Source organism: Pezoporus wallicus, unplaced genomic scaffold, assembly GCF_028554395.1.
Source record: "Pezoporus wallicus isolate ANWC-B61680 ecotype Strahan unplaced genomic scaffold, APGP_CSIRO_Pwel_v1 contig_2384, whole genome shotgun sequence".
NCBI classification, from domain to species: domain Eukaryota; kingdom Metazoa; phylum Chordata; class Aves; order Psittaciformes; family Psittacidae; genus Pezoporus; species Pezoporus wallicus.
Window position 1 is genome coordinate 1,434,674 of NW_026640488.1, and position 27,492 is coordinate 1,462,165.

Here is a 27,492-nt window from a genome sequence, read left to right on the forward strand (position 1 = left end):
GATATAAAGCATGCTACGTCTTGCTAGGAGACTTCCTGTAACATAATGCTAATCTGGTGTCTGGTAATGTACACAGGTCCTCCAGACACAGCTGGACTCCCTGCTTGAAGGACAAGAAAGCATTAAAAGTTGCAGCAACTTTACAGCCCAAGCCCTCAACCATGGCACTGAAACTGAAGTTCTGCTGGTGAAGAAGCAAATGAGTGACAAGCTGAATGAACTGGCTGAGCGGGACTTCCCGTTGCAGCCCCGTGAAAATGACCAGTTGGACTTCATAGTGGAAACAGAAGGCCTGAAGAAGTCCATTCACAACCTGGGTACTATTTTAACCACCAATGCTGTTGCCTCTGAAACAGTTGCCACAGGTGAGGGACTGAGGCAGACAGTGATCGGACAGCCCATGTCTGTTACCATCACAACTAAGGACAAAGATGGGGAGCTGTGTAAATCTGGGAATGCTTACCTCACTGCTGAACTGAGCACGCCTGATGGGAGTGTAGCAGATGGAGAAATACTTGACAATAAAAATGGCACTTACGAATTTTTGTATACTGTTCAGAAAGAAGGGGACTTCACTTTGTCACTGAGACTTTATGATCAACATATCAAGGGTAGCCCATTCAAACTTAAAGTGGTCAGATCAGCAGATGTGTCCCCTACCACTGAGGGGGTTAAGAGGCGTGTTAAATCTCCTGGCAGTGGTCATGTGAAGCAGAAAGCGGTGAAGAGACCTGCGAGCATGTACAGCACCGGCAAAAGAAAAGAGAATCCCATTGAAGATGATTTGATCTTCAGAGTAGGTAGGTGACTTGTCTGCTTCCTACTGACATATCTTAAATAGTTCATGGAAACTGACTGAAAAAAATCTGGAAGTTAAAGTATTTTAAGGTTACAGCTGTAAGGAGAGCAGCCTGACAATATCTTTAGGCCTCCACTTTTGCTCATATGTAAATTTTAAAAGCACATACTTTAGAAATTCTGTTTGCAGCAATTATTTAATTGGAAATTGGATTGAAAAATGCATATGTCTGATTTGGGATACAGTATTTTACCACCTCTTCTGCACTCTATCGGGCATCCTAAAATGAAAATATAAATAAGATCAATGTTTTAGATCAGATTAAATTACTTTAAAAAGAAGGGAAGTGGGAGCTCTCTTTCTCTAAACCTATTGCCCTAGAGATTAATCTAATTCACTGACCTAGAACTATAAATGATAAATCCTGTGGTCATATATAGTTATTTCATTATGTCAGCACAGGACAAAATGATGGTTTATTTTATTTTCATTTTTCCCCATCATCTAAATATGTTTTGGTTCTTTATATAGTGTAATGTTATCTATGGACTTCTAATTCTTGGCAAAAATGTAACATCTTGGTGCCATTTACTGGGATTTTCTGTCAGGTCTCTTGATATACACTTGTTTTAAGCTATATAATAATAATAATTCATTTTAAAAGCCTGTACCATGGGCTACTGTATTAATATAATATCTACTTATACAGTTAGAAAATACTTTTCATTTTGCAAAATGTGAAGTAATAAAATGTTTTCTAAAGAAAAAAGGCAGATTAATTTTTAATATGTACAAATCAGGATTTCAGCAGTGTGTGTTACCAAGTCTGACAACCAGTGAGTAAGGTGGCTTCCTCCTTTGTAGCAGAGAACTGATGATTGTTAATCCTGGAGGATTTATTAATCATTTTATTGAAAATTCATGTGGGCACCATTTGTCAGTTGAATAACCCTGTCCATCTGGGTTCTCATCTGTCAGTATTTCTGATAGATTCCTTGCTTTGATAGAGATTACATGCAACAACGTAATGGTTTTCTATCAGAAAATGAATTCGGGAAGTATGCTTTGCTTGCTGAATAGGGAAATGCAATATAAGCTTTGAGTAAAGCCACCCGTAAAATTACCAGCTTTCCCAGATGGCCAGTGCATTTCCTATAAATATAAAATCATAGAATGGTTTGGGTTGGAAGGGACCTTAAAGCTCATCCAGTTCCAACTCCCCTGCCATGGGCAGGGACACCTTCCACTAGACCAGGTTGCTTCAAGCCCTGTCCAGCCTGGCCTTGAACACTGCCAGGGATGGGCCAGCCACAGCTTCTCTGTCAGCCTGTTCCAGTGTCTCATCACCCTCACAGTCAAGAACTTCCTCCTAATATCATTGCTGGTACTGGTAAGAGAGGCAGAGGATATGTATAAATGTAGCCTAGGTCTTTCTGGGGCCCTGTTTTGAATCAGGGTTAAACAAAATAGTTAAGAATAATGTCTGAACCCTGTTTAGAAAGACAACATCTCTCTAATTTCTTCTGGAATGGTTGTGACATGTTGCATGCTAGACAGAGCTGGATGGACAGATACAAGCAGAGTCTGTGCGTCCACAGCAGGTAGGAGCAGGACAGCAAAGCCTGCACAGGTACATTGTGCCTATGAGTAACAGGAGAACACTGGCTGACACCTTCAGTAAGTACCAAGCCCTCTTGTTCACATGTATCAAGTGCTGATTTGTTCCAGTGTGGAAATCACAGATATAAATACTTTAAAAGAAAAAGGGAAAAAAAATTATGTCCTGAAATTATTTTAAACCTGTTACTATTCTTGTTTAAAGCTTTTGGTATGGATTGAGTGTTTTCAGCTTGTAATTTCTGCTTCTGTATCCCTTGTTTCTAGTGAGCAGTTTCTAGCCTGTGGTATGGTTCTGCTTTGGGTTTTGTTGTTGGTTGTGTTTGTTGGATTTTAGTTTTGTTTAACTGCTCTCTGCAACACATCATAAACTCTAGAAGTCTTAAATGTTTTCCAAAAAGTGCAGTGCCCTTCTTTGTGTCGTGATGCAGTTGTGACCATGTGCTTTGTTTTGGAGTTCTGCCTCCTCCCCATCTTCACCATTCTATCTCCCCAGAAAAAGAAGGAAAAATAATTAGAATAAGAGCTATGGGTGTCTCAGAGCTTTTGTTTGATGAAACATCTCAAGAATGTCCACGTTTGGGATATATGGACAACTGTTTTATTGAAAAACTAAGCTGAGAGTAATGCTTCATCCTATTACATGTTCACTTCTCAGCCATCATTTCACAGAATGACCCTAAATAGAGATGTCCCTCTGGGTTTCTGTGGGCTTATGTATGCATTGTCTGAAAGGTCTCTTAAGCCATTGCAGCTGTAATGCTCTAGGTTTTTAAACTCTTCCAAAATATGCAAAATTAATGAAGACAGGTAAAAATTCTGACATTTTCACAGGGATTGTCTCCATGGATTTGAGAGTTTGTTTAGTTCCAGTTTCAGCTCACTTTACATTTTTTGATGAGGTAACATAAAATAGTGTTTATCACTGTTTTCCAGTACAACTGCGTATCTATTTTGAACCCATTTTTGAATTCTTCTGATAGCCCTGGCCAAATCTGGATTTGTAGTTTAAACTGGGCAACATAAATCTTCTATTTGAGCTGCCAGAAGCTCACACAGCTGTGTTGGAGAATCATACTGTAATATTCCTATTGGCATGCAAGTATGCTGAGTATGCTATTGTATATATGCTGATGTAAGGGCTTTTATGCACAAGTAAATTGATCAGCTCCTAGCAGGAGATTGTTCTTGTGCTAGGATTAACAGAGATAGCATTAATACAACATTAGTACAGCTAAGTGCTTTCGTTCATGGGGCATTGTGCATTGTATCTTTTGCCCATTCTGTTATTCATGGCTTTTAAAACAGCATGTGGCTCTATTCAGACATTTTAAGGTCAAACTATTGAGTGCACATTCATGCATTCATGTAATTAATATTTACAAGAACAGAGTATTTCTTGCTTCGTCCTCTTTTCTCTCAATAGTTTGCATCCTTAACATTTAAATTTTTGTTTTAAACAGGAATAATCTCTAACAGGGTGTCCATGCAATATCTGTGTAGCACCTACTTGGTTTATACGAAAGAAAACAAGAATGCACTAATGATACCCAGAAGATAATTGTTGTGCCATGTTTTTTGCTACCTCTGTAAGTGGAAAGGGAAGGCTCTTTTCCATTACCCTGCTGTTTTGCCTTAGACGCATGCTGAGCAGAGGATGATGAAGCTGAGGGATGTTCACAGTATCAGCAACTTCCACCTTCTCTGGTAAATCTATTCCCTGGTCTCTGAAGGAGGATTAAAAGCTATGGGTAGCATGAGTTAGCTACTCTGTCCAGGACCCCATAGCTCTAGCTTTGCCGTGCTATGCCATATGCCTTGGTATTTTTTCTCTTCTGGCACTTCTCGTGACTGGGTTCTTTGACACCTTTTAGCAGTAGTGGTACTATTTCCCACTTTGTTTTTCTCTTCATTTATTTATACTTAGGATCGGCATTAGATACAGCCAGATGGAGAGCTGGTTCTCTGCTAGAAAGTTCAATTTTCCTTTTCCTCTGATTGTGTTTAGTTGTCTATTCAGTCATGTAACTGAGCATCTAAGTTTAGCTGGTACATTTAATGTGTGTAATTCACTCTGATTCTGTGCCTTTAACAGTACCTTCTGTCAGCCTCCTTAGTAGGTGTGGATGTCACCTTCTGGTCTGTTATCAATGCTGAAAGTATATTAGGAACTCTACATAAAAACTCAAGAACAGGGCCTATGTAATAATTGTTTTAGTGCAGTTTAAAAGCATGCTTAGGTGGAGCAAAGGGATTCTTGATCAGGTTTCCCTTCTTTACTTTCCTCTGAAGGCCTCTGCCTGAAGCTCTGTATTAGATTGTCCTGTTTGAAAGGAACAGAGCTGCCTACAGATATATATACTTTTTGAGGTTTTAAAAAAATACAGATGGGTTATATGGGTACACATCTTGAAAAAACATTTTCCCAACTGCAGCTAGCCCTCTTCTATGGACGGTCCAGAGAATCCCCTGTGTGGGTCTGATGTCCTGATGACAGAGACCTGGTCTTGGTTCATCATTCAGGGTTTTGCTGCTATACCAGCGAAGAACTGCTCCTGAGGTTCACCTACCCAAAGATGTGTGTATACTTAGTTGTGGTGGCAGGGGCTCCACTGCACAAGGAAGGCTTGGAGGTGGTCTTGGCCAAGCTTTTAGGGCCAGATTCTGTGCAAACCAAACTAATACAGATCAGCCCGAACTTCACTACCATCAGTGTGTGGGAGTACCTGCCAGAGTTTCTACTGCATTATTCATACCTCTTTAAAGGCCACAAACACTGTGTGCCTTCATCCAACAGATTGACTGAATTCTAAAATTTAGGTTTGCATGAGAACTTGGGTTAGAAACATTGACATTTATTTTACAGTAAGCACATAGCTTGTTAACAATCTGATTTGGTACAGTTTTACTAGAGAGCCTTTTGTATTTCAGCTGTGTCTATTATGAGAGATGTCATCACATACTCAGAATGTGTAAGATTTGACTAAATATGGTTTAGTGCTCTGAGGAAAAAAGAAATGAAGGTAAGGAACAAGAAAGCAACTCTTTCATACATGTCTATGCAGTATTTATATAGACCTCTCCATACTGTCTAGTTTCATTGCTTTTTTCAGTACCACATACAGAGCAGTTCAAAAAGTATTTGAACTGGTGTAAGGAGGAAAGAAACTGTACTTACACAACAGGTTATGGCTACTTGAAACTTCCAAAGTCTCTCCATTAATCTGTAATCTTTCTGCAGGGTTCTTGTCTCTCTGAATCCATTTCTTTCCTGCTGGGGGCAGTGACATGGTTTTTCATTGTGTTTTAGGAAGCTGGTAGATCTAGCTCAGCAAGCAGAGAGGTATTAGTCATATTTGTAAAACTTGGAAAGAAAAAGACACTCCTATCACTATGATAATCAAAAATGTACATCGTACAGCAGGTTTGTCCAGATGCCCAGCACTTACAGAGCAAATTATTATTACAGTTGCATGATGTAATTTTTAACATCTTCTGTAAAGTTAATGGGCTTTTGGTTTGGGGGTTGTTCCCCCCCCTCTACCTTCCTTCTTTTTGGTGAGATTTAATCTGGCTTGTATTGTTCAAGAATAAAAGATTGAAATTATGAAGTATTTTCCATGTGCTAGATTGTCTTGAGCTGAAAATGGATGCTTTTTGTTGAAAGCATATCTTCAAAGCTAAATTAATTGATTTGTGCAGGCTACGCTCAGTAATACCAGAAGGAATTAGGTAATGCTAAGGCAAATCTGGTTGTTCATTATCTGTATACAAAGATGATATAAAGGGAGCTATTCCACAGGCTGCAGATCTTCTTCCTAATAACTCTGTTCACCCTTGCCCTAATGAAAACTCTGCTGTCCTCTCCCAGTCAGCTTGCCACAGAAGTTGCAGTAAAATGTCTGTCTTTTCCTCCTTTGTGCCATGCAGTAGCTCAGAACAGGAGGGAGGTAAGGCTGGGCAAAGACAGGCATGAAACGTGTGAGCTCTCATCTCTAAATCAGGCTGCTTGGGGAACACTGGCATGAGGATTTTGCAACTATCCTCTGGATCCAGCCCTGTGCATGTGAAATGTTGGTGCCTCCCTAGGCTAAGGAGATGGGTGACTTCCCATGACTGAGAGAAGACAAAGCACGGGGTGCCTTGATACAGAGGGGTGACATCTTGCAGGAAAAGACTTGCTGAAGACTGTCTCTCAGGCAGGTGTGTTTGTAAGGCAAGAATCTCTACAGGAAGGAGCTATTATCGTTTGGCATGACGGGGTCAGTTGCAGGAGCCTGCTTTTCCAGAGGCTGACATACTTTAGCAAAAGCTTTCCTCTCATCATCTGAACTCCTACCACTGCCTATGCTTGGATTCAGATCTTTGCTGGCATAGTGAATTATTCAGATCAGAAAGTTCAAAGCTATCTGTCTTCCTCTTGAACGTAAATTAGGAAATAAGCTGTGTTTCACTAATCTTAGCTTTCTTCATCAGAGAAATTTGTGCCACTGCAGAGGGGACTGTATCAAGGCTTGTGTGCAAATTAGGACCTATGTAATGTGTTTAATAGCTGCAAAGTACTATATAGAAGGACACTGCATGGAGCTGAATTTCATGCACACTGTGCTAATAAATTACTATTTCTTAAACTTACTGTGAAATGTGACTATGGAATTCCTGGGTAATTTGTTCTCCTTTTCCTTTGATGTATGTTTACAAGAATCCACTGAAGATCATTCTGAGTAACTCTTTATATAGGTCTCTCTTATCTTTAAAAATGAAATTCCTTGACTTTCAAGAAGATTTTTCTAAGGGTAAAGAACATACATTCCATATAGCTTGTGCTAGTTGGTTCCAGATGCTCTAGCTTATGCCTCCTCTTTTCTAACAAATGGTTTCCCTTTACTCTCAGTAGTAAAAGGAATGTTTCTCCCTTTTCATCTACTCTCTTTGGCTAAAAGGCAAAAAGGAAACTTATCATTAGCATATGGTGGAAAAAAATTACCGCATGCATCCCTCAGGCACTGCTCATTAACAGAATACACAGAAATGGCTCAAGTGTGGGTAATGTAATTGGTGTGTAACTCGCTGTTCCCTGAATATGTGCTTTCCCCTTACAGTACAAAAACTGAGAAGTATTTGCCTTTTTTAGGGGATAGAGCATTTGGAGTTCAAGAAAACAAGCCATGAAGCGAAGGGACATGCTCACACCACCAAGTGCAGAGGAATTAAATGTTACTTGTTAGACAGTGACAGGAAATATGCATCCCATACCCATCACTACAGCAGAAAGAAGGGTTGTTAAGAGCATATATATCCCTAATGAAAGCTAAATACAAATCAGAGGTAATATATATGTCTTATATTGGGCATCACAGTCAGAACAGTTTTAATCACCGAGCTCCAGGGTATTTTGGACTGATGAAAATAAAATGCAAGTTTTTCAGTTAAACCCATATATTGAAACCAGTTAATGTCTGATACGCAGCCAGTGAATGCTTATAAAAATACTTCATCAGGAAAAGTAGTGCTACATCCAATACTTGGAAAGAACAGCTTATAGAGAGACTTTTTGTTTCAAAACTCATTCATTCCTTATGAATAGCCTCGGGGTCCAAGATCATAACTGCAGTCTTGTCTAAAGACCCCTGAGCCTCCTTTACAAACAAAGCCGGAATCTGGATATTCTTTCTGTGCTCCAGATGTAATCTGGACGAGCCACTTTAGGGCTGATCTTTTAAAGACATCAGTTTGCTGTGTGACTGTCCTTGTAGCATCTCAAAACAAATATTTAAGTACCGAGGCACCTAAGCTTAATGAACTTTTGTGAAAATTTGTCATTTCTACAGCTCCTTATCCCCTTAAGCCACTGGGAAAAAGACTTAGAGTTTTATGTAAATTACTGTTGCATTTGTTCTGGGTAAAAATAGGACCTCTGTGTGTGTACGCTGCTTTATTGGAACAATCTAAGGTCTCTGCCAGAAACGTTCAGTCTCCAACTGTTGGTCCTCATTGGCCCACGTGTCCCAATCATTCAAAGGCAGTTCTTCATCTGAGTTTCGCTTCTAAGGGAATTGTTAAAGTCTGTGACTGAGAACTGTGTATGAGTCAACAGGAAACTTCCCTGTCTTGAAATGGCCTCATCCAAAGTGTTCACCAGTATGTTCTATCTCAACTTTGTGACTTCACTGAGGACATTTAGATAATTGTACTAAAACCTTGTCATCTCTTCAGGTTCTTATCTTAGCCTCTGCCTGTATGTTCCCACGGTACCACCCCTTTCATTGCCTTCTCAGTTGAATAAAAATCCAAAGTTTAAAAAAAGTCCATCACTTATGAGAAAACATTTTACCAGTTCCCTCACACAAGAGGCAAATCACGAACGCTTTGACTTGTGAAAGCCAAAGAGGTAATTATGTTGATGGGGCTTATGTATGCCAAAAAGTAAGAACTTCTTGTACTTAGAACTGTGGATGGTACTGAGATGGTGCTTTGAAGCTTTAGCAGATACAAAAACTCTTCAAAACAGAAAACTGTAGATCAAGGATGTATTAAATGCATGTATTGGCACTTAGGTGCTACCTCATTAGTCCTGCCTAACCTGATTTCTTATGTGCTTTGTGTTCTATTTTAGGCACCAAGGGAAGAAACAAAGGTGAATTTACAAATCTTCAAGGTGTAGCTGCATCTACAAATGGAAAAATATTAATAGCAGATAGTAACAACCAGTGTGTGCAGGTACGAGGATATGCCACTTCTAGCAGTTTTCTTTTTCTCTCCACTGCCACACCTCTGCCCTCTTTGTAGTCCAAGGCAGACACATTTTGTACAAATCGAGCAGATCTAGAAAATACAGAGGAAGCTCAACTTGTTCGTTATCTATTATAATTCCGTCTTCTTGACCTGCAGCTATCTTTTTCAGATCTACACTATATCTAGTATATATATCAGAGTTAACTTCCCTTCCTTATGATGTTTGGCAATGAATAAAGAAAAAATCTGGAAAAACACCTTTCTGTAAATATGATTTTACATAGTAAATTTATCAGTCTATGTTTACAACTATAAATCTAGGTCAGGATGCCCTAGATTTATATTTTTATATAATTTCTCAAGCAAATACAAACACATAGATGTCATTTTCAAATGGCTTTTAGTCTACTTAATTGATTTTTGTGTCTGATATCATGATCAAATTTCCTCTTTGGTAGCACACTTGACACCCATGATTTCTTGGCTTCTGTAACCTGTGTGAAAATCAAGCTGTGTTTTTTCATTTGCTTGCTATGTATCTTTTTTACCACTAACAATTTGTCATCACTCTTCAGGCTGCCCATGTGGTAGCAATGAACAAGGCAGCAGTGTGTGGCTTGTTCTTCAGTATGTGGGAAACAGCAAGCCACATGCAGTAAGAATTCCATTCCAGGCCTTTTCAAAGAGGCACACTGTGTAATTTGCAGCCACTTCAGAGGAAGTTCAGTGTCTAATTACCTGGCTTAGGGACACAACCAGTGGACTGAATTTTGTGTGGCTAAAGCATCTTTCAGGAAATGGCCTAATGCTTACCCTGGAGTCAAATTATTAAATTCTGAAATTTTCATTTTGCTTCTATTCCTATGTTTTCTACTGACTTAGTCTTTGGCTGTGGCTAAATAGCTCAGTGCCTCAGTTTCCTCATTTCTAATATGGGAATAATACCACTTCCTTCCAGCTAAGAGGGACATTTTGAAGCTTAATTCACTAATGTTTGCTAAGTACTTTGAGATCACTGAAGAAACAGTGCAATGTAAGTCCAGAGAACTTCTTTATTTCAGAATTAGGGTCCAGGTGAAGCCTCTTCTTAAATTATGCATATCACTTTCAAATATGGACTGGTAAATGTTCTTCATGTTCCTCTCTTTCTGACTGTAGTGTTCATTAGCGACTTGCTAAAATCTATGCTCCAAGACACAGATGATGTTATTATTTAAAATGAATATTTTCTGTTACAGATATTTTCCAATGATGGTCAGTTCAAGAGCCGTTTTGGCATACGAGGAAGGTCTCCTGGCCAGTTGCAGCGGCCAACAGGAGTGGCTGTGCATCCCAGTGGTGACATCATTATTGCAGATTATGATAACAAATGGGTTAGCATATTCTCATCAGATGGAAAATTTAAGGTACGAAATACCATGGGAACTCTCCGGAGCTTTCTCCATCTTACAAAGGAATGCAAAGTAATGTTGGTTGCTTTTTTTTTTGTCCAGAAACTACATATTTTGGTTGTAACTTAGTCCAAATTCCATTGTTGTGATGACACAGCCATGTTGTGTAATTAATAGGAGGAGGTCACAGCTGTGATGCTTATGTTTTACCAAATAGAGACACTAGGTTCCATTTTACAGTTCTACATACTACATGCTTAAATGCCTTTCCATAACCTGTAGTCAGGGATAGCTAAAGTAATCAAGTTTAGTTGGACTAGCTCAACAACCTTCATATCTTTAGTATTCTCATTGTACAGGAAGATGTGTGCATATATGCATATACACACAGACAGACATAAAAACCTATGAGGAGGACATAAGGTTCTCCAGCAACAATGAAAAATAAGGTAGCAGACTGATGATGACTTCCTCTATTTACTCCGTGTGTACCAGCAAATCAAGTGTATAATTCACGTATGATCCTGTTGGTAATAAATGCAGGGAAGGGCAACCAAGGATGTTGTTCCAGTGCTACAGCATAGACAGGAGTGTTTTAGGTGGAGTGATGTGCACCGGAAAAACTGAAAGGCAGTAATAATGTCTTAGGTTTCAGAAATCAGAAGTTCTGAGGAAAGCACTCCTCATTTTCATAGCATCTCTGATCCCTTTAATAGGAGTAAAATAAGAAGGCAGATACTATGCTACACTGATGCTTGACAACCTGCAATATTTATTTTGTTTGGGTTCAGGTGCAATTCCAGAGAGAATTAGAGGTTGTCTTCCTTTGGCGTGTCCTCTGAATATATGTTACCGAGTCTGGCGATGCATGCCAGAAATAGTCACCTACAGGAGAGGTTAGCGGTATACACCATTCAGCAATATAAAGGACCTGCAGGGAAATTGCTACCATAGTTACTTAGTTCTACAGTCTTGCATTGGAGCAAAATTGCCTGTTTGGCTAATTTTCTGGAAGCCTAATGAACAAAAAGCTCAGGCCCAGAGCTGCTCACATGTGTACTAAGAAACGGCCTTCCTTTGAGTAGGCTTTGCAAAGTGACAAATGCCATAGCAAATAGGCAATTGTGCTTGCATAGTCCTCAGTGACCTCCATCTGGGAAACAGACGTGTATGCTTTTAAAAGTATCCAGATCCTGTGTGGACCTGAAGCTAAAATAAAACAATACTAATATACAATGCAAGTGTCAAAAAAAAAAAAAATACAAATCACTTGCATTGGAAGAGAATATGTGATTTTCCTTGTCAAGTAGTTTTGAAAATGTATAGCTAACAAAGGAAAACGTTGGTTTTGGCTGAAGTGCTTGAATGAAATGAAAGCAGCAAAACAAAACCAAAGAAAGACATGATTTAGTTAAGAATCTAAAAACCCTGAGTAAGCAAAGTGTGTTTTAAATAATTATTAACATCTTTTCTGTGAACTGGCTTGATCTGGACGCAGAGCATGGAGAGCTTATTTTCCTTCCTTCTCAAGACTTGTAAATCCAGCATTTTGGATGGTTCCAGCTCTGGAGAAAAAAGCCATGCCTCTGGAGAAGCCAGGATTTATGTGCTATACACTATCAGCAGGGAGACAGGTATTAAAAAAAATAAATTATTAAGGTAGTTCCTGTGACGTGGAGCCTAGCTTTGTTTTTAGTCAATGCTTTTGTTGGATTGCAAGAGCTGTGTGAAGTTGGCAATATTTGTGTGGTTAATGCAAGTTAATGCATTGGACTTTATAGTTCCTGAGACTAGACGGAAATGAGAGATGAAACATCAATGATATAAAGTACTATTATTAGATTGAATGCAGAAGGCTATACTTAGGGGAGAAAAAATATACAAATGTTTTGTAGAAGCATTTTACATGTGGAGGGCAGGCATAATCATACAGTTGAAACACAGGACGTGGATATAACAGAGCTAGCATGTAGGAATCTAGCCAAAGCCTTCTAATATCTTGTGTGTTTGCAATGGTAATTCTTACAGTGGCTCTGTCAGATTAAATTGTGCAACACTTGCTAAGATACACAGAGAGAGAGATAAAGGTATAATGGTGTTTCCCTTCAAAGGACTGTGCCTGCAAGCCATTGTATACGATCTCTGATGCAGGCAGTCTGCTAGTTGTTAACTCGGCATTATCGGGGACTATTCTGAACTTAACCTAACTATTTTGGGTGGGTTTTTTTTTGTCCCCCTCTTTCTACATCTGCTTACACCTACTCTGCCTTAGCAGCATTTTAATAGTCATGTGAGCCAGGAGGCAAATTTCCCCTGGAGCCAGGCCCAGGCATCTCCCTGATACAGCACAGGGCTGGCTTACCCCAGCAACCTCTGCTGCCAGGCAGAAATGTGTCACCTTCCTCAGTTGCTGGTAGAAACAGAGCTCAATTTTCTAAGGCTGTAAAACTTGCACAGTGAAGAGGTGGGCAATCTGAGGTACACCAAAATATGAGCATCTTAATGAGGCTGTGTTATCTTGTGAATTGTAAAGCCTCAGATGGGGTCTTAGCATTTGAGGCTTCTGTTACTGCCTATGCCACAGGTCTTGCAGGTAACTAGTGATCTTCCTTTTCACTTCCCAGTGCTCTATTTTCCTTATCTATAAAAGGCAGGTAACAGTGTTGGGGCTTCCTCTGTAAATTACTCTGAAATTGCTTAAGAAAACTGTTATAGAAGACATATTGCTAGGCCAAGGAGAGAACACATGGTGAAGCAGCATCAGGAGCTTCTGTGTCAGTGGTGGTATTCAAGCCTAGTGAAGGAACTAGAGAACAGAGCCAAGAAAATGATTCTTAGACTTCTGAGAATTACTTTCTTTCTAGTCTTGAAGGGTTGTATCTAAGATAACTTGTTATTAGTCAAACAGGGCTGCAAGTCAAGATCAGGTTTAGATGAGTGGGAAAGAGGAAACATTTTCTCTGACAGAAAATTCTTTGTGTCTCATTAGAAGAATTAAGGAAGATGGTTGTAGCTGGTTGTCATGTTCAGATAGGAAAATGGGGTACGGTTAAGTGGTTACAGTTGAATTAAGACAGTTGTATAAATGATAAATCCATTTATTGTGTAACGCTGCAATGTGTGACAAAGCTGTATCTCTGTATTAGGGAAGTTCTCAAATAGGAAAAGAGGGTATGTTGAAAGTCTGTAAATTAATTCCCGACAATCATGAACCTTTCAGGTAGCAACAAGATTGGTGGAGTTAAAGCCCTAACACACCTATTTCTACAGTGAAAAAGTCTTTATAAATCTTTATAGAGGCTAGCTGACTTCTTTACCTCTAGCAGTATCCCACAGTAGAACGTTTTCCACCTCAGTAGGGTGGCTTTATAAACACGTATTTGAAAACCAGTCTAAATTCATACAATCCTATAAAATAAGGGACATAATGTCCTTGACTGAATTCAATTAAACACACTATTTGTATTAAGGGTTCAGATGATTCATTATACTTTTCTCATTTCTAATTGCAGAAAAGTCTGAAAATACTTCCATTCATACACTTAACAGGAATGACTGGGTTTCATAATGTTCTGTTCCGAATAATCAAACCTATAATTCTAAGAAACCTTCTGAAATAAAAATATACAAAGCGTATGTTCAGCCAGACCCAGTAATGTGTCATCAGCATATTTTGATCTAAACTGGAAACAGAGATTTTTTTGTAAAAAGCACTGCAACGTCTAGCTGGGCTTAATTTATTGCTGCCTGCAAATTATATATGAAATTCTGGCCCAAGAATGGTGATTTTTATTACTCTTCTCAGCACTGAGTGCCCATTAACATAGTACATGATTTATTCATGACTTTTTTCCATATGTATTGACACTTTACTCATGAGACTGAGTCATAGGAATCCTGGAAGTAAGGAGGTGGTGCAATGCACAAGCAGACAAACACAGCGGCATCCCAGAGGAAAAAAAGGAATATGATTTAATCACACCAAAGGAAATAAATCTACTGATTTGCATTAGCTTATGGTTTTGCTGCTTTGTTGTTATGCAAACCTGAATACATTTTGTAGGCTTGCTCATATCTTTCCCCTGGTGAACACAAAGTCATTTTTAACAGTCTTCCCTGGGGATATTTTAGCATGATTTAATTAGGTGGGTTTTTCCTAAATATTTAGCATTTTATAACAGCATATGTACCTGAACATAAAACAGATACGTGATCATTGCATATTGGCTAAGCATAGTCTTGAAGCTGCAAGATTTACTCCTTGGAGTTTTCTTCATTTAAGACTGAAAGATGTTTTGTAGTAATGCTGGTGAATTTGTACCAGACAGCATCAGGGAACTTAGATGACTTTAGTTTGGGATATCTTCTATTTTTACCTTCAACCCCACCTGTGAGAATGTACTGTGGAATAGGACCATGGGATTTACTAAGGTTAGTTGAGCTCCTTCAGATATCAACATGGGTATTTGCTTTGAAAACATTAGAGAATTGAGGGAAATGAGTCAGGTTATGCATCTTCTCTTGTGCCTTGTAATGTGTCTCACCTTTATAGTTAGTCACAGACTAACAGAGTTTCAGCTGCTCCTCATCACTTGCAAGAGGAAGGGAATAGGGGTAGAAAAGTCAGCAGCATTGCCTGTTCTAGGTGGTGATCTGTTCCACCCTGCAAAGGCAGTGAGTCAAAGATAGTCTTGTTTCATAAAGGAGGTATCTTAGTATCTACTTCATTTAAATTCTGATGGAAACAGGAAGTTATGTTCTCCACCAAAGAGATCACAGAGTCATAGAATACCAGATTGGAAAAGACCTCAAGGATCATCTGGTCCAACTTTTAGGTGAAGCATGATCTAGACTAGATGTCCCAGCACCCTGTCCAGCTGAATCTTAAAAGTGTCCACTGCTGGGGATTCCACCACTTCCCTGAGGAGATTATTCCAATGGTTCATTGTTCTCATTGTGAAAAATTTTCCTCTCGTGTCCAGATGGAATCTCTCCAGCAGTAGCTTGTACCCATTCACCCTTGTATTTTCCATGTGACTCCTTACAAAAAGGGCGTCTCTGTCTTCTTTGTAGCCACCCTTTAAATACTGGGACATGGTAATAAGCCATTCTTTTTCTGAGCCTTCTTTTCTCTATGCTGAACAAATCTGGTTATCTCTGCCTTTCCTCATACAGCAGGCTTCCCAGTGCTCAGTTCATCTTTGTGGCCCTTCTCTGGACCAGCTCCCTGACCACATCTTTTTTTGCTTAGCGGGGACTAAAACTGAACACAGTATTCCAGCACTGAGTAGAGTGGGATGATGGCTTCTTTATCTCTGCTGGTGGTGCCCCTGTTGATGTAACCCAGCATCCTATTGGCTTTCTTTACCACAGCAGCACACTTTTCCCTCACATTGAGCTTGTTGTTCACCGGGACCTCCAGGTTCCTTTCTAGAGAGCTGCCCCGCAGCTGGGCAGGCTCCAGCCTGTGCTGCACTCCTGGGTTGTGTTTTTCCAGGTGCAACACCTTATACTTGTCCTTGTTTTCTGCAGGGTGGCTCTCCCTTCCGCATTGCCCACTTCCCCAATCAGTTTGATATTACTGGCAAACTTCATCCTTTGATCCCGTCACCCAGATCACTTATGAAGACATTGAACAGCGTAGGGCGCAGTATCAACCCCTGGAGATAGGTCACCAGCTGGAAAAGGAGTGATTCACCACGACCCTCTGGTCAGCCAGTTTCCCACCCACCACACAGACCATTTGTCAAGACTAACATATCAGTTTCTCCAGGAGGAAGCTGTGGGAAACTACCAAAAGCCTTAGAGAAATCCAGGTAGACAATTTCTACTGCCTGCCCCACATCGACTGAGATTGTATTTCTTATGAGTTGTGTGTTTAGACTCAGTTGCTGAGGTGGCAGATTTTCCACTCTAGAAAGGACATACAGAAAGCAGTCTTTATTTTCGATGAAGAAAAAAATTATGAAGTATACAATAAGAGCTGATAAAAACCATCACTGCCTTCTGGGAAACTTTTGATGACAAAAAATGTCTCTCCATCCCACTGTCAGCATGTAATGCAATCTTTGAACTGTAGTAACTTATTTCTATCATGCCAACATATTTTCCTGTTTTGTGTTTTCCCTTTTAGGCCAAAATTGGGTCTGGAAAGCTCATGGGCCCTAAAGGTGTTTCTGTGGATCGTAATGGACACATCATTGTAGTGGACAATAAAGCATGCTGTGTCTTCATCTTCCAGCCAAACGGGAAAATAGTGACCAGGTTCGGCAGTCGAGGAAACGGTGACAAGCAGTTTGCAGGTACACTTGATGTTAATATGTAAATCCCCTTTTCTTGCCTCTTCTGCTCACATTTGCATGATGTTTGAGCATGTTGAAGACGCTATATCCTTCTTGTTTCCCCTGGGGGAGAATGGTTCTACTAAACATACAGCTCCTGTTCACCTCACTTTTTAATTGGTAGGGAAGACAGCAACATCTGTTCTGCAAACAGAGCTGTAACCAAATATTTTTATCTACCTCCGCATGCCTGGAAGCATTTCGGACCAGTGACCCAAGAAAGACTGATCTTAACTAGTATTTTATAAATGATTTGTAATGCCCACATGCAGCTGCTCATGATAATAAACTACATGGTGCTTTGTGTTTCCAGTGATCAGATACACATTAACCAGTGCCCTAAGTGTTATCTTCCCATTAGAAAATGGGTGTAATGAAATAGAGTTCAGACTGAGATCAGGAAGACACAGTTATGCAAATGCAAAATGGTAGGAAAAGGCATACTGAGCTTTTTAAACCATGAAATGAAATTACTCCTAACTTGAAACTGATATTCTCAACTTGGCTGTTATTGCTCAGAAGCCAAATATAATATTTTGGCAGGCTGAATAACCTTTTAATTAAGAAAACATTTTGATTTAGTGTTGTTCTTGTTTATATTTGTTTCTTCCTTTGCATTGCAGGTCCTCATTTTGCAGCTGTAAACAGCAACAATGAAATCATCATTACAGATTTTCATAACCATTCTGTCAAGGTACTGTCAATTAACGGCAACTCAGAAAGCTTTTTACTTTATCCTGGTACTTTCGTGGGGAAAATAAAGTATTGCTAAGACCAAAGATATAACACTGTATGTATGATGTCTGATATAACGACTGCATATTCAGAGACCTTTGCATGCAGTGCATTGCTTAATAGAGATATAATCTGTTGCCTTTGGTGCCACTATAATGTTCTCTAGTTCAATTGCATAAACACAAGTTGTACCTAAGATAAATAATATCAATTTAGTTATTAGCTCTCTGCCAAACCTGTTATTTATCCTATATTCTTTCCTATTTTAAGTAAGTCTGGTAACTGCTTTTGAATTTCCCAACAAAAGCTTCCCACATTTCTAATTGAATAAAAGTATAACAAAGTACCTGGCAATCTTTAATTCCATACCTGTTAAATAGCCATGGTGAGATCGGGTGGTATATTTGTTTGTCCCAGTAATAAACCAATGCAAGTATACAGGTCACATGGTTGAAAAAGTATACAAAGAGGTACAGGCCATTTCAGAAATTGCTCACCTTTGCATGTGTGTTTTCAGGCCATGACATTCACTTTCAGTCACTTTCCATGCTCTTTTTCCCTCCCTCAATACACAGCAGCAGTAGGAGGACACGGGCAGCAGAACACTGTCCTGTCCCAGTTCTCAGGACAGGTGCACGGGTCCCATACACCAATGAGATCCCAGGGATTTCATGTAATGGTTGCCTGTTCTGATTGAACACAACGATTGAGGATTCTGATTTAAACCTCAGTCCACTTCTTCACCTGAAAGAGGAAATCGCTGTCAGACCATAGACACCCTCATATCCTGAGTGGCGCTGAGTCATCTAGCTTTTGAATAGCAACTTTACTTTTGTATCCTTTTGGAATTAGAGGAGAATTAGAGAAGAAATAGTAGCTCGTGTTTGGATTACAACAAAGAAACTAAGCCTGCTGCAGGAGCCCTAAAACAGATTGTTCCTGTGGTTTAGCAGCAGGAGGCCTATGGCTCCCATAAATTACCCCTCCACTAGCAGGGCTTGTCATGGCAACAAGAACGCTGGAGAGGGTTAACAAGGACAACCTAAAACGAAAAAAAGCAAGCGAAGAGATGTAAGAAGTGTGACATCTTAGCAAATTTCTAATTGTTGCATTCTTAATGAGAACAGAGCGTTTCCATCTGTCTCCAGTGTGAGTCAATGGGATAAAAATGTTAGTTGTTACAGTCTGGTACTAACAAACAGGAAAAGATTATTATTTTTGCAGCGTCCTCTAAATCAGTACAGATAATTGTTGTCATTGTGGAGAGTCATTTATAGTCTGGGCGATGTTGTTACCTTTTGTTGGTGAAGAGGAAAAAGTATATTTTGGTTTAAATAATAAATAAGTTTATAAACAAATCAATGTCACTCTTATGGGTCCCAAGGGTCTTCCTGCCACCTGTGTCTTGAATTAAATATTGTCACCCAGCAACATTACTCTTCCCCATCAACCTTCAAGCATATCCCTTCCTTCAGGCATATTCTATGGAAAAACCTACTCAGTGCAGGCTTCTCTCTCATTCCATCAGTCACCATCCCCGCTTACACCCAGGCAGAGAGCAATACATCATTGCCTGTTTTTTTTAATTAGTTGACTTTTTTCTACTTCCTTTAATCATCTGAGGCACCAACCTGGTACTTCATTCATTTCTTCCACCATATGCCTTATTTCTGTTCACTGTGGGTGTTCAAGAACAGGATGATTTCCTCACATCTTGCACTTCATTAGCACTTCAGTGTGTACTTGGCACTTGTTGGGTCTTTGCATTTTCTTGTGCAAACCACAGCTGGGATCTAAGAACGTTGTTGGACCTTTGGCGCAGCTGGGCCTGAGTCCAAGATGGACCAAAATAAATAGAGATGGCATGGTACTATGTAAATGACACATCCTGTATCTCATTTGGTCCCACTGGTGCATCCAGGTCACTGGCAGAATAGTCATTGACTGGTTCCATCTTTCTGCTGTCTAAACCTGTTACCATCACAGAGAATTCAGTTACTAAACTGTCTGTACAGACAGCAGCATGCCATGATTCTCAATATGTGCTAGATTATTGAAGTCAGAGTGCATCTGTTTCTGTAGGACTGACTCCCAGTGCCATATCTGTACTCAGCTCCTCTTAATTCAAGATGCAGAAGCTGTAGAAGGGCTCCTGGGGCCCTCCCCTCTGTGTCAGAGCTGAATCAGATCTTAAATGAAATGGAAAATACTGTCTGGTGTAATGGAGCTGGACAGAGAGATGGGCACCTTATATGTGTGTGTGTAGGGGCTGTGTTCCTGGGAACTCTTCAATGCCTAGGTTTATATTTGATACGTCATACATAGGTTTTTGTTTTAACCCATACAGGTATTTAACCAGGAGGGAGAATTCCTACTGAAGTTTGGGTCAAACGGAGAAGGAAATGGACAATTTAATGCACCAACTGGAGTAGCTGTAGATTCCAATGGAAATATTATTGTAGCCGACTGGGGAAACAGCCGAATACAGGTAGAAATTTCTATATTTCAAAGGTGCTTGATTAAGAGAATCAATGGATTGATAACTCTGGCTACTGAAGTCTTAAGACTTCCCAAGAAGCAAAATGATAGCATTTGAAGTGATGTGGTTTTTAACACAGATTTTTATATGCCTCATTGCTGGTCTGTCCACACTTAGAACTGGAGGTGTCAGATGACTTTCCAGTGTGACTGCTAGTAACTCTGATGGTTACTCTGACCAAGGCTTTTGAATCCAAGTAGTTCCCCAAAAGCGATTTGATGATTTAGAAGACTTGCAAGCATTGCTGAGATGATAGTAATTTATAATCACCGTAACAGAAGATTTGAGACATGGTGGAAAACATGAAAAAGCAAACGATCTGGATAGCCCCTGGGGCAAATGGTTTTTATAATCTTTATTAAATGTGGAGAAAATATTCTGGTTTTGATTTATGAGACTTACGCTCGTTTTATCTTTCAAGTGCTAATCACAAAGCCTGCCTCCTTGCCGAAGGATATCTAATAAATAACTAATTGTATGTATTATTTTCACTGAATATAAAAATAAGCAAGCTGCTTCTGAGTTGTTCTCAGAAAGCACTGACAACAGTGCAAACAAATTCCTTGTTTTCTCTGCGTGGGAAGCCAAGAGTTGTGCTAGCCACAGTAGTAATACTTGTTAGGAAAGCAAGGTGTTGGTTGAGTCCTTGATTGAGTTGGATTTATTGTAGTTGACTATTTTTAGAACAAGGAAAAGCTGAGATGCTATTATTATTTCATTGCATGTTTAATCCTTGCCGAAGATTCTGGAAGCTTTAATTAGTTCTTTTAGACAAGAAAATACTTGAATACAAGAATATAAACTTGTATATTATGAGAATAACAAATCAGATTCTGCCCTTGTTTATTCTAGTGTATTTCAACCATTTAAAAAATGAGAAGTATAATGGTATAATTGACAGCAGATTTGTGTCCTCTAGTGTTCTTTTTTATTCATAACATTTATTCTGTGCTTTCTCACCCTCCAAGGTTTTTGATGGAAGTGGATCATTTTTGTCCTACATTAACACCTCTGCTGACCCACTTTATGGCCCTCAAGGTCTTGCCCTTACTTCAGATGGCCATGTTGTAGTTGCAGACTCTGGAAATCACTGCTTCAAGGTCTATCGATACTTACAGTAGCAATGAGCTCTGGAGCTGGATATTCGTCCACCCTTAAGAAAAGACTGATCCTAGAGATCCAATGCAGGATGTCTCCTACTTTGAGTTCCTTTTTAATAATGAGGGAGTCTCTTATGGACTTCTTGTGTTAATTTCCAAACTTACCTTGTTTACATAGGTCTTGCACCTCATATGTTACTCACTGAACTTTTTGTTGCAAGGGTTAATACAGCAAATACTCTTTAACTGAATTCATAAAGACAATGGGATATTAAACACAAACTGCAACTTATGGAACTGGAATTAACTATTAGGCAAAAATGAGGAAAATTTGGGAAAAGTCCCCAAAGCTTTTTGAAGACTGCGAAGGGTAGCTCCTGCTCAGAGCTTCCAAATTTGAAGAAGTATCATTGTTATGCATTATTTATCCCAGAAGTAATCCTGGGAATCTTCTAGATCTCATAATCATGGTAGGTATTACACTTTTAACATTCTTCCGTCTTACTATCTGTAACAAGTAGGTCCTTTTAGTATAAGGTTAAGTCTCACAAAATCCTTCTAGCTCTAGCTGTCAGACCTAACACAGCTCAATGTTTAGCACTATGAGAATCAATGCAAATTCCTTACTCATGTGGGATTAATGAAGGATTGTTTCATGTGCTTGTTTTCACTCTTCCTCTTGCTCAATGTGCTGGAAGTTCTTTGCAGAGACCTGACATTTCTAAAGCTCTGGAAAAACTTAACTGTAGTGATACATTAGTGAGAACTGAATTTCTGTGTAACGACAGACCTTTTGACACCAAACTAGTTTATTAGGATCAGGGTTATTACAATGTCAACTCAATTAACCTCATGTGTGCCACTCTTTTGTACGTGTTCTTTGCCGTGTTTTCCTTAAGGCAATTCATTGTATTAACCAATAAAATAAAATGCAGCATCACACAGGACAGAAAGCCAGAGAGGTACCCCTATGGAGGACCTACGTTATACAACCAAAGGAACTGTGGTAAACAGAGGTTGTATAGGAAAGCCAAGGGTTACCAAAGCTATTTGTTTTTACATGAGAAAAAATACATTGCAAATAAGAATGAATTTGAACCAATTCCTGAAGTCCTTCATCAAAGGGAATTTTGTTAGAGGAGAAAACAAGGACTCTGAGATTTGTTCTGATTTGTTTGTATGTATGTATGACTGATGGGCATAATAATAATAAAAAAGTAGGTTATTTCAGCAAACTGGAACATATGAATGCCATTTGTAAATGGCAGTACTCTGAAAACAATGTCCCTCCTCCTTCCTGCCGGATCTCTCTACCATGTCCTTTGTTGAAGTATTAATTTAACTGGAAATGCTTACAATCATGGTTCTGTTTTTAATGTGTTTTTTTTTAAAGTGTGAACTTGTCCTTTTTAAAGTAGCATTGGCTTTATTCTTATTTCTAAATCCAGTGGTCAAAGAATGAATTGCTACCGTAGCCTAATAAAGATAGAGTGGTGAACACTCTTAAACCTCATTTGAGGAGCTGGTGAGCTTGCTGCCAATGCCTACAATAGCATGGGAAGTACTGTCTTTCTTTTCTCATTTTTAGGGCCTTGAAACAAAAGGGCATTGGGTCAGGAACAAGGGATTATTTTAAGCATGTTTGCAAAATGGAAAGAAATCTTTATTAAATTACTTGTTATAAGTATTTGTCTTATTTCTAAAAGGTTAAGGTTGTTGTTTCAATGAATTTGAGAAAAAATAATGGTTTTTATGTAAAGATGCATTTGGTTTGTAAGAATGCAGACCCCAAGGTTCTCAAATGTGGAGCTTGTCTGATTTTAATTATTGTTTCTTAAAGATATTTCCTCTTCTTTCCCTTGTTTATTTTTTGCACATAGAGTCAATTTACAAATTTGCATGCAAAGGTAACTTTCCTTATATCATTGGAATAAATATTTCGTGTATAAGGTTAAAGGTTTGGACTACATAATGCAGCTAAGAAACTGGTGGTTACATTTTTGAAATGTTAAAACTCAAGTTTGTTATTACCAAGAGAACAAAATATCCTCTGCTTGAACTGAGTTTGTCCTAAAATTCTGAAGACTGTATCTCAGTCATTACACAATAAACTGTTGTATCAAAATTTAACAAAGTTGTAGACCAAATTTTCTGATGATCAAGTAATTTCCTTCTAAGTGTCCTTATAAGCAACCTTCTGGCAAATGTACAAATTCTGACATTGGAATGCCTATAAATGGAAAATTTATCAATGAAGAAAAGGTATGTATAATTTTAACTGTATTTATTAGGAGAGAAGAGGTTGAATGGGTTCATTGAGATAAAAAGAAAATGAGAAATGTGCTGTTGCTGTTAGTTACAGATAATATGAATCAAATGTAGTTCCAAGTTCAGATTTTTATAATAACATTTTACTAATCTTGCAAGGTTTCCACTTGGGAAAAAATTGACGAATCCCTCTGTTGCCAGGAACTCTGAGAGCACAGAAATCAAACCCTAACCTATTTATCAAAACATATACTTAAGACTTGTGCTATTTAATGTAAACACTTTTCTTCAAAAGATTTCCAGTCCCTTTGACTCGTTATTGTTTACCGGGATTTTATATAACCTGTGTCAATCATATGCATCCTTATCAAATATGGAATTCTGCACACAACCCCCCTTACAACCCAGCTAACAGCTATTAGGTATGGTGTAAGGTTTTTTCTTAAGACTGAATAGTCTTTTGGATTTTCAGACAGTATCACCAGAGCAGCAATTACTGCACCTGAAAAATGTCACTAATTTGGAGTTCCTTCTGATAGCAAATTCTGCCAACTCCAGTTTCAAATTCAGCGGCATAGGGTATTCATTTCCAAAGTCTGACCTTATCTGCCTGGCATCGGGAAACAAAGAAACACATTGCTTTTACAGTGTGCTTCTGAAGCTAACTTGGCTAAAATGCTTGGCTTACAAAGCTTACAACGAGCAACCAATGCAGAAATTCTGTTCTAAAACCTGCCAGATTGTTTTTCTCGTCCAACTAAGTGAACAGCAAAATTGCACTACTTATTTTGCTGAGTTGCTACCATTTATTAAAGGTTTATAGGCATTTTGCTGCCAGATTTCAGGTATAACCAAATGTTCCCTTGACTTCCCTGGAATGCTAATTGACTAGCAGCACAGCATGAATGGTGAAAGTATTTGCTTCATTTAACTAATCTTTGACCCAGAAATAATCTCAGAAGGTTATCAGATCTTGTGTAATTGGAGCATTTTAGGACAAACTAGCCAACTGTACCTTCATTGTTTTGTGAATAGAATAAAAGGATCTGTTCAGATAAATCCAATATAACCAGTAGGGGATTTTTACATATGCTAAACCAGCAGCAATGTAGCTGATGAAGGAAAGGAAAATGGTTTAGGCAAGCATTTGCCTAATGTAATGGGAGAGTGATTTATTAGAAAATGCTCTTCTCTTCTGTAAAAGCTAGAGGGCTTTCGATTTTATGTCAATATTTTTTATAACTAAGGATCTGGTGTTGCCATAATGAGAACTCTAAGTGCCCAATATGTTGTATTTGCTATAAAACAATTACTTTCAGTTGTGGGTGACAGCTAGTTATGAAATCATGATGTACACTGAAAATTTTCTTCCAGAATTGTGAGCAGCAATTGTTTAGGCCTGTTTGTGGAGAGTGCGCGGAAGGTACCTGTGCTTTGGAGTCGAAGATTCCTAAGGGGTTGTGTTATTTCTGATGAATGTACAGCACTTTCAGTTGATGTTTGTGAGCAACACGGCCTTAACCCTGACACTTTTGCTTTGGCTTTATGACATGGGAATGTTCCCTAAGCTGCACGGTGTGGGGCTGTAGCCCCTGTTAGAAACCTCTACCAGCTGATAACGCTGCAGTTTTCCACTTCTGGGAATGAGTCGGTCTGTTTATTTTATTTTTCTTAAAGGTTTTGTACATTCCATCTTTGTCAGTCAATCTCGTATGTTTTGTGTACACGTAAGCCTTGCACTCTCTTGACACTCACAATGAAATATTCCTCTCACTTGTTCTTTCTGTTGTTGTTTTTCTTTTGTTGTTTGGTTTTTTTTTAATTCCTGTGAGGCTAAATACAAACTTTGTCTCGTTAAGGTCAAGGATGAAAGATGCACATCAAAGTGTTTGTGTGTATGTGTGTGTGTGTGTGTGTGCGCGTGTGTGTGTATGTGTGTTTAGCTTTAGCTTCTTGTGTGCCACAGTATTCTTGATGCTTTAGCTGATGATTAAAAAGAATTACTCTGTCTTGGAAATGTAGGAAAACCAGAGTCAAATGTGTACCTTTACCACGCACAAAACTTTCAAACAATAAAAATAAAGCTTGTTTCCTCTGTTACTTTCATGGTTGCGGATTTATTTTTCACATCTCATACTCACTGTCCCCCAAAATAGCCCCATAATGCAGGAAGACAGGATGAGAATGAAATGAAGCAGCAGATGCTGCAGAGACTGACCTGTGTGGGATACTCATGGATCGTACTCCTTCCCAATACCCAGCCTCATCCCACCATAGACTGATTGGACCTAAGAGAAGGTGATATTACCTCCCATGCATGAGCATCTCCTAGAGCTCTCCCTGTCTTCCATCCTCAAGCTCTATTGAAGCATCTTTTTGCTGTCAATCATATAGATGATGTGGGAGGTAGCCACAAGAAGCAAAATGTTTGCTATTACTCTTCTGGAAATAAACTGATCTGCTGTTCAAATTGCATTCTTCCCTTCTGCTGAAAAACTAGCTCATGTAATTAAAGACTACACTATGGTGCATATGAAAGGAACAAACTTAAAGTAGGACAATTTTAATTCTCCTACTTCCCAACCTTCCTGCCTGCCATTGTCACTTTAATGTCCTCTCAAAACAGAATTTATGTATTTAATTCAATTACAAGTTTGTAAGAGCAAAATGAAGGAGAGCACAAATTTCATCCCATCTAAGCATATTTTAACACTGACAAAGCAATGTATTTTCTCTGCCTCTGGAACAGAAAAAACCTGTTTTGGCCAGTACTTAAAAGTCTCAGTGAGACACCCAGCATAGAAAATTTCAGCTCAAACTGCTAAAGTTTAAGAAAATCTCAGTGAATGAGAACAGGCTTCTAACAGAAAAGCAGTTAAGCGTCCCCCATACACAGTATTTCCATCTATTATCTTGATTTTATATTATACTATATGATTAGCAGTTTTGTGAAATACCACATTTAGACCTTCTGGAGCCCATTAAGAATGTCAGACCCTTATGTGTATTAGTAGTTTAATCCCCTTTACCCAGGAATGGAAAATTACTGTCACATAACAAAGCAGGAGATACTCCTATATATTCTCCCTCTGTTTGGGACCTCTTCCACCCCATGGCCTTTCAAGCCAGCTAGTTTTGATCTGGTACTGTGAAATCTGGGAGGTGTCAAGGAACCTCCTACTACAAAGTAAGTCAAGCCTAACTATTTGGCCAAGGAAGGGTTTACGGGCTGCCAATGCACTTGGGGCAGCTAACCCTGGCTGTCCCCAGGGACATGGGCAGAAGAACTTGCTGAGTCTCCTTCCTGCCCCACTGTCACCCAAGAGCATGACCTAATGTTTTAGAGGAGGATGTGCTGGGCTGGCTTGGTTGCTGTGATCACATTAAACTGGTGAGATCAGGAACACCTGCCAGCTGTGGCTCCAGGTGTGTGAAGAGGTTAGACCTGGGTGTTTGCTGACAGTCTACTTCCAGGTGTGATGGGGAGACAGGAGCAGTGCTGCGGCACATGCCCGAAGGCCGCTTCAGAGTGAGCGTCTCTCTGAATCCCCTTCCTTCATCTCCTCTTCCTCTTCTCCCAGCAGCATGTTCAGCTGTGACACCCACCCTCCCCTCACATGTCGCTTGGAGAAAACTCACATTGCAACACGTGCTCAGCAAATGTGGTAGCAACCATTTGCTTGGCAGTGGTAAAGCAATGAGTGGAGCTTGGTTTTATTTTGGCTGTGAAGGAGCAGGAAGGAGCCCATGTCCCTGGGGAGAGGAGGTCGTGGTGACAGGAGGAAAATAACTGCTACAGGGAGCATGGGGACATGCTCACTTGGAGGGCTGGCCAAAGGAAGGGAAAAGTGGGGGAATGGAATATGAGCCCTTGCAACAGATGAGGAGGTGTGCCAGCAGATTTCATTGCCAGATAGAGAGTTGAAAATGTGGTGCACAAGAAAGTGTGGAAGAAGGAGCAGCTTTG

The 27,492-nt window shown here is 39.4% G+C and overlaps 1 protein-coding gene across 12 annotated transcripts in view; it reads left to right on the forward strand.

The window, feature by feature from the left end:
- TRIM2 (tripartite motif containing 2) overlaps nt 1-25,625 on the forward strand; it is an 87,011-nt gene extending 61,386 nt beyond the window's left edge. For all 12 annotated transcript variants that reach the window (XM_057419091.1, XM_057419089.1, XM_057419094.1 and 9 more), the window contains exons 6-12: nt 77-800; nt 9,033-9,136; nt 10,390-10,557; nt 16,676-16,844; nt 17,507-17,577; nt 19,966-20,106; nt 21,126-25,625. In XM_057419091.1, coding sequence (XP_057275074.1) covers nt 77-800; nt 9,033-9,136; nt 10,390-10,557; nt 16,676-16,844; nt 17,507-17,577; nt 19,966-20,106; nt 21,126-21,278 — 1,530 coding nt within the window. In that variant the 3' untranslated portion in view covers nt 21,279-25,625. The remainder of the gene's footprint in view (nt 1-76; nt 801-9,032; nt 9,137-10,389; nt 10,558-16,675; nt 16,845-17,506; nt 17,578-19,965; nt 20,107-21,125) is intronic.
- Nucleotides 25,626-27,492: the final 1,867 nt, after the last annotated feature.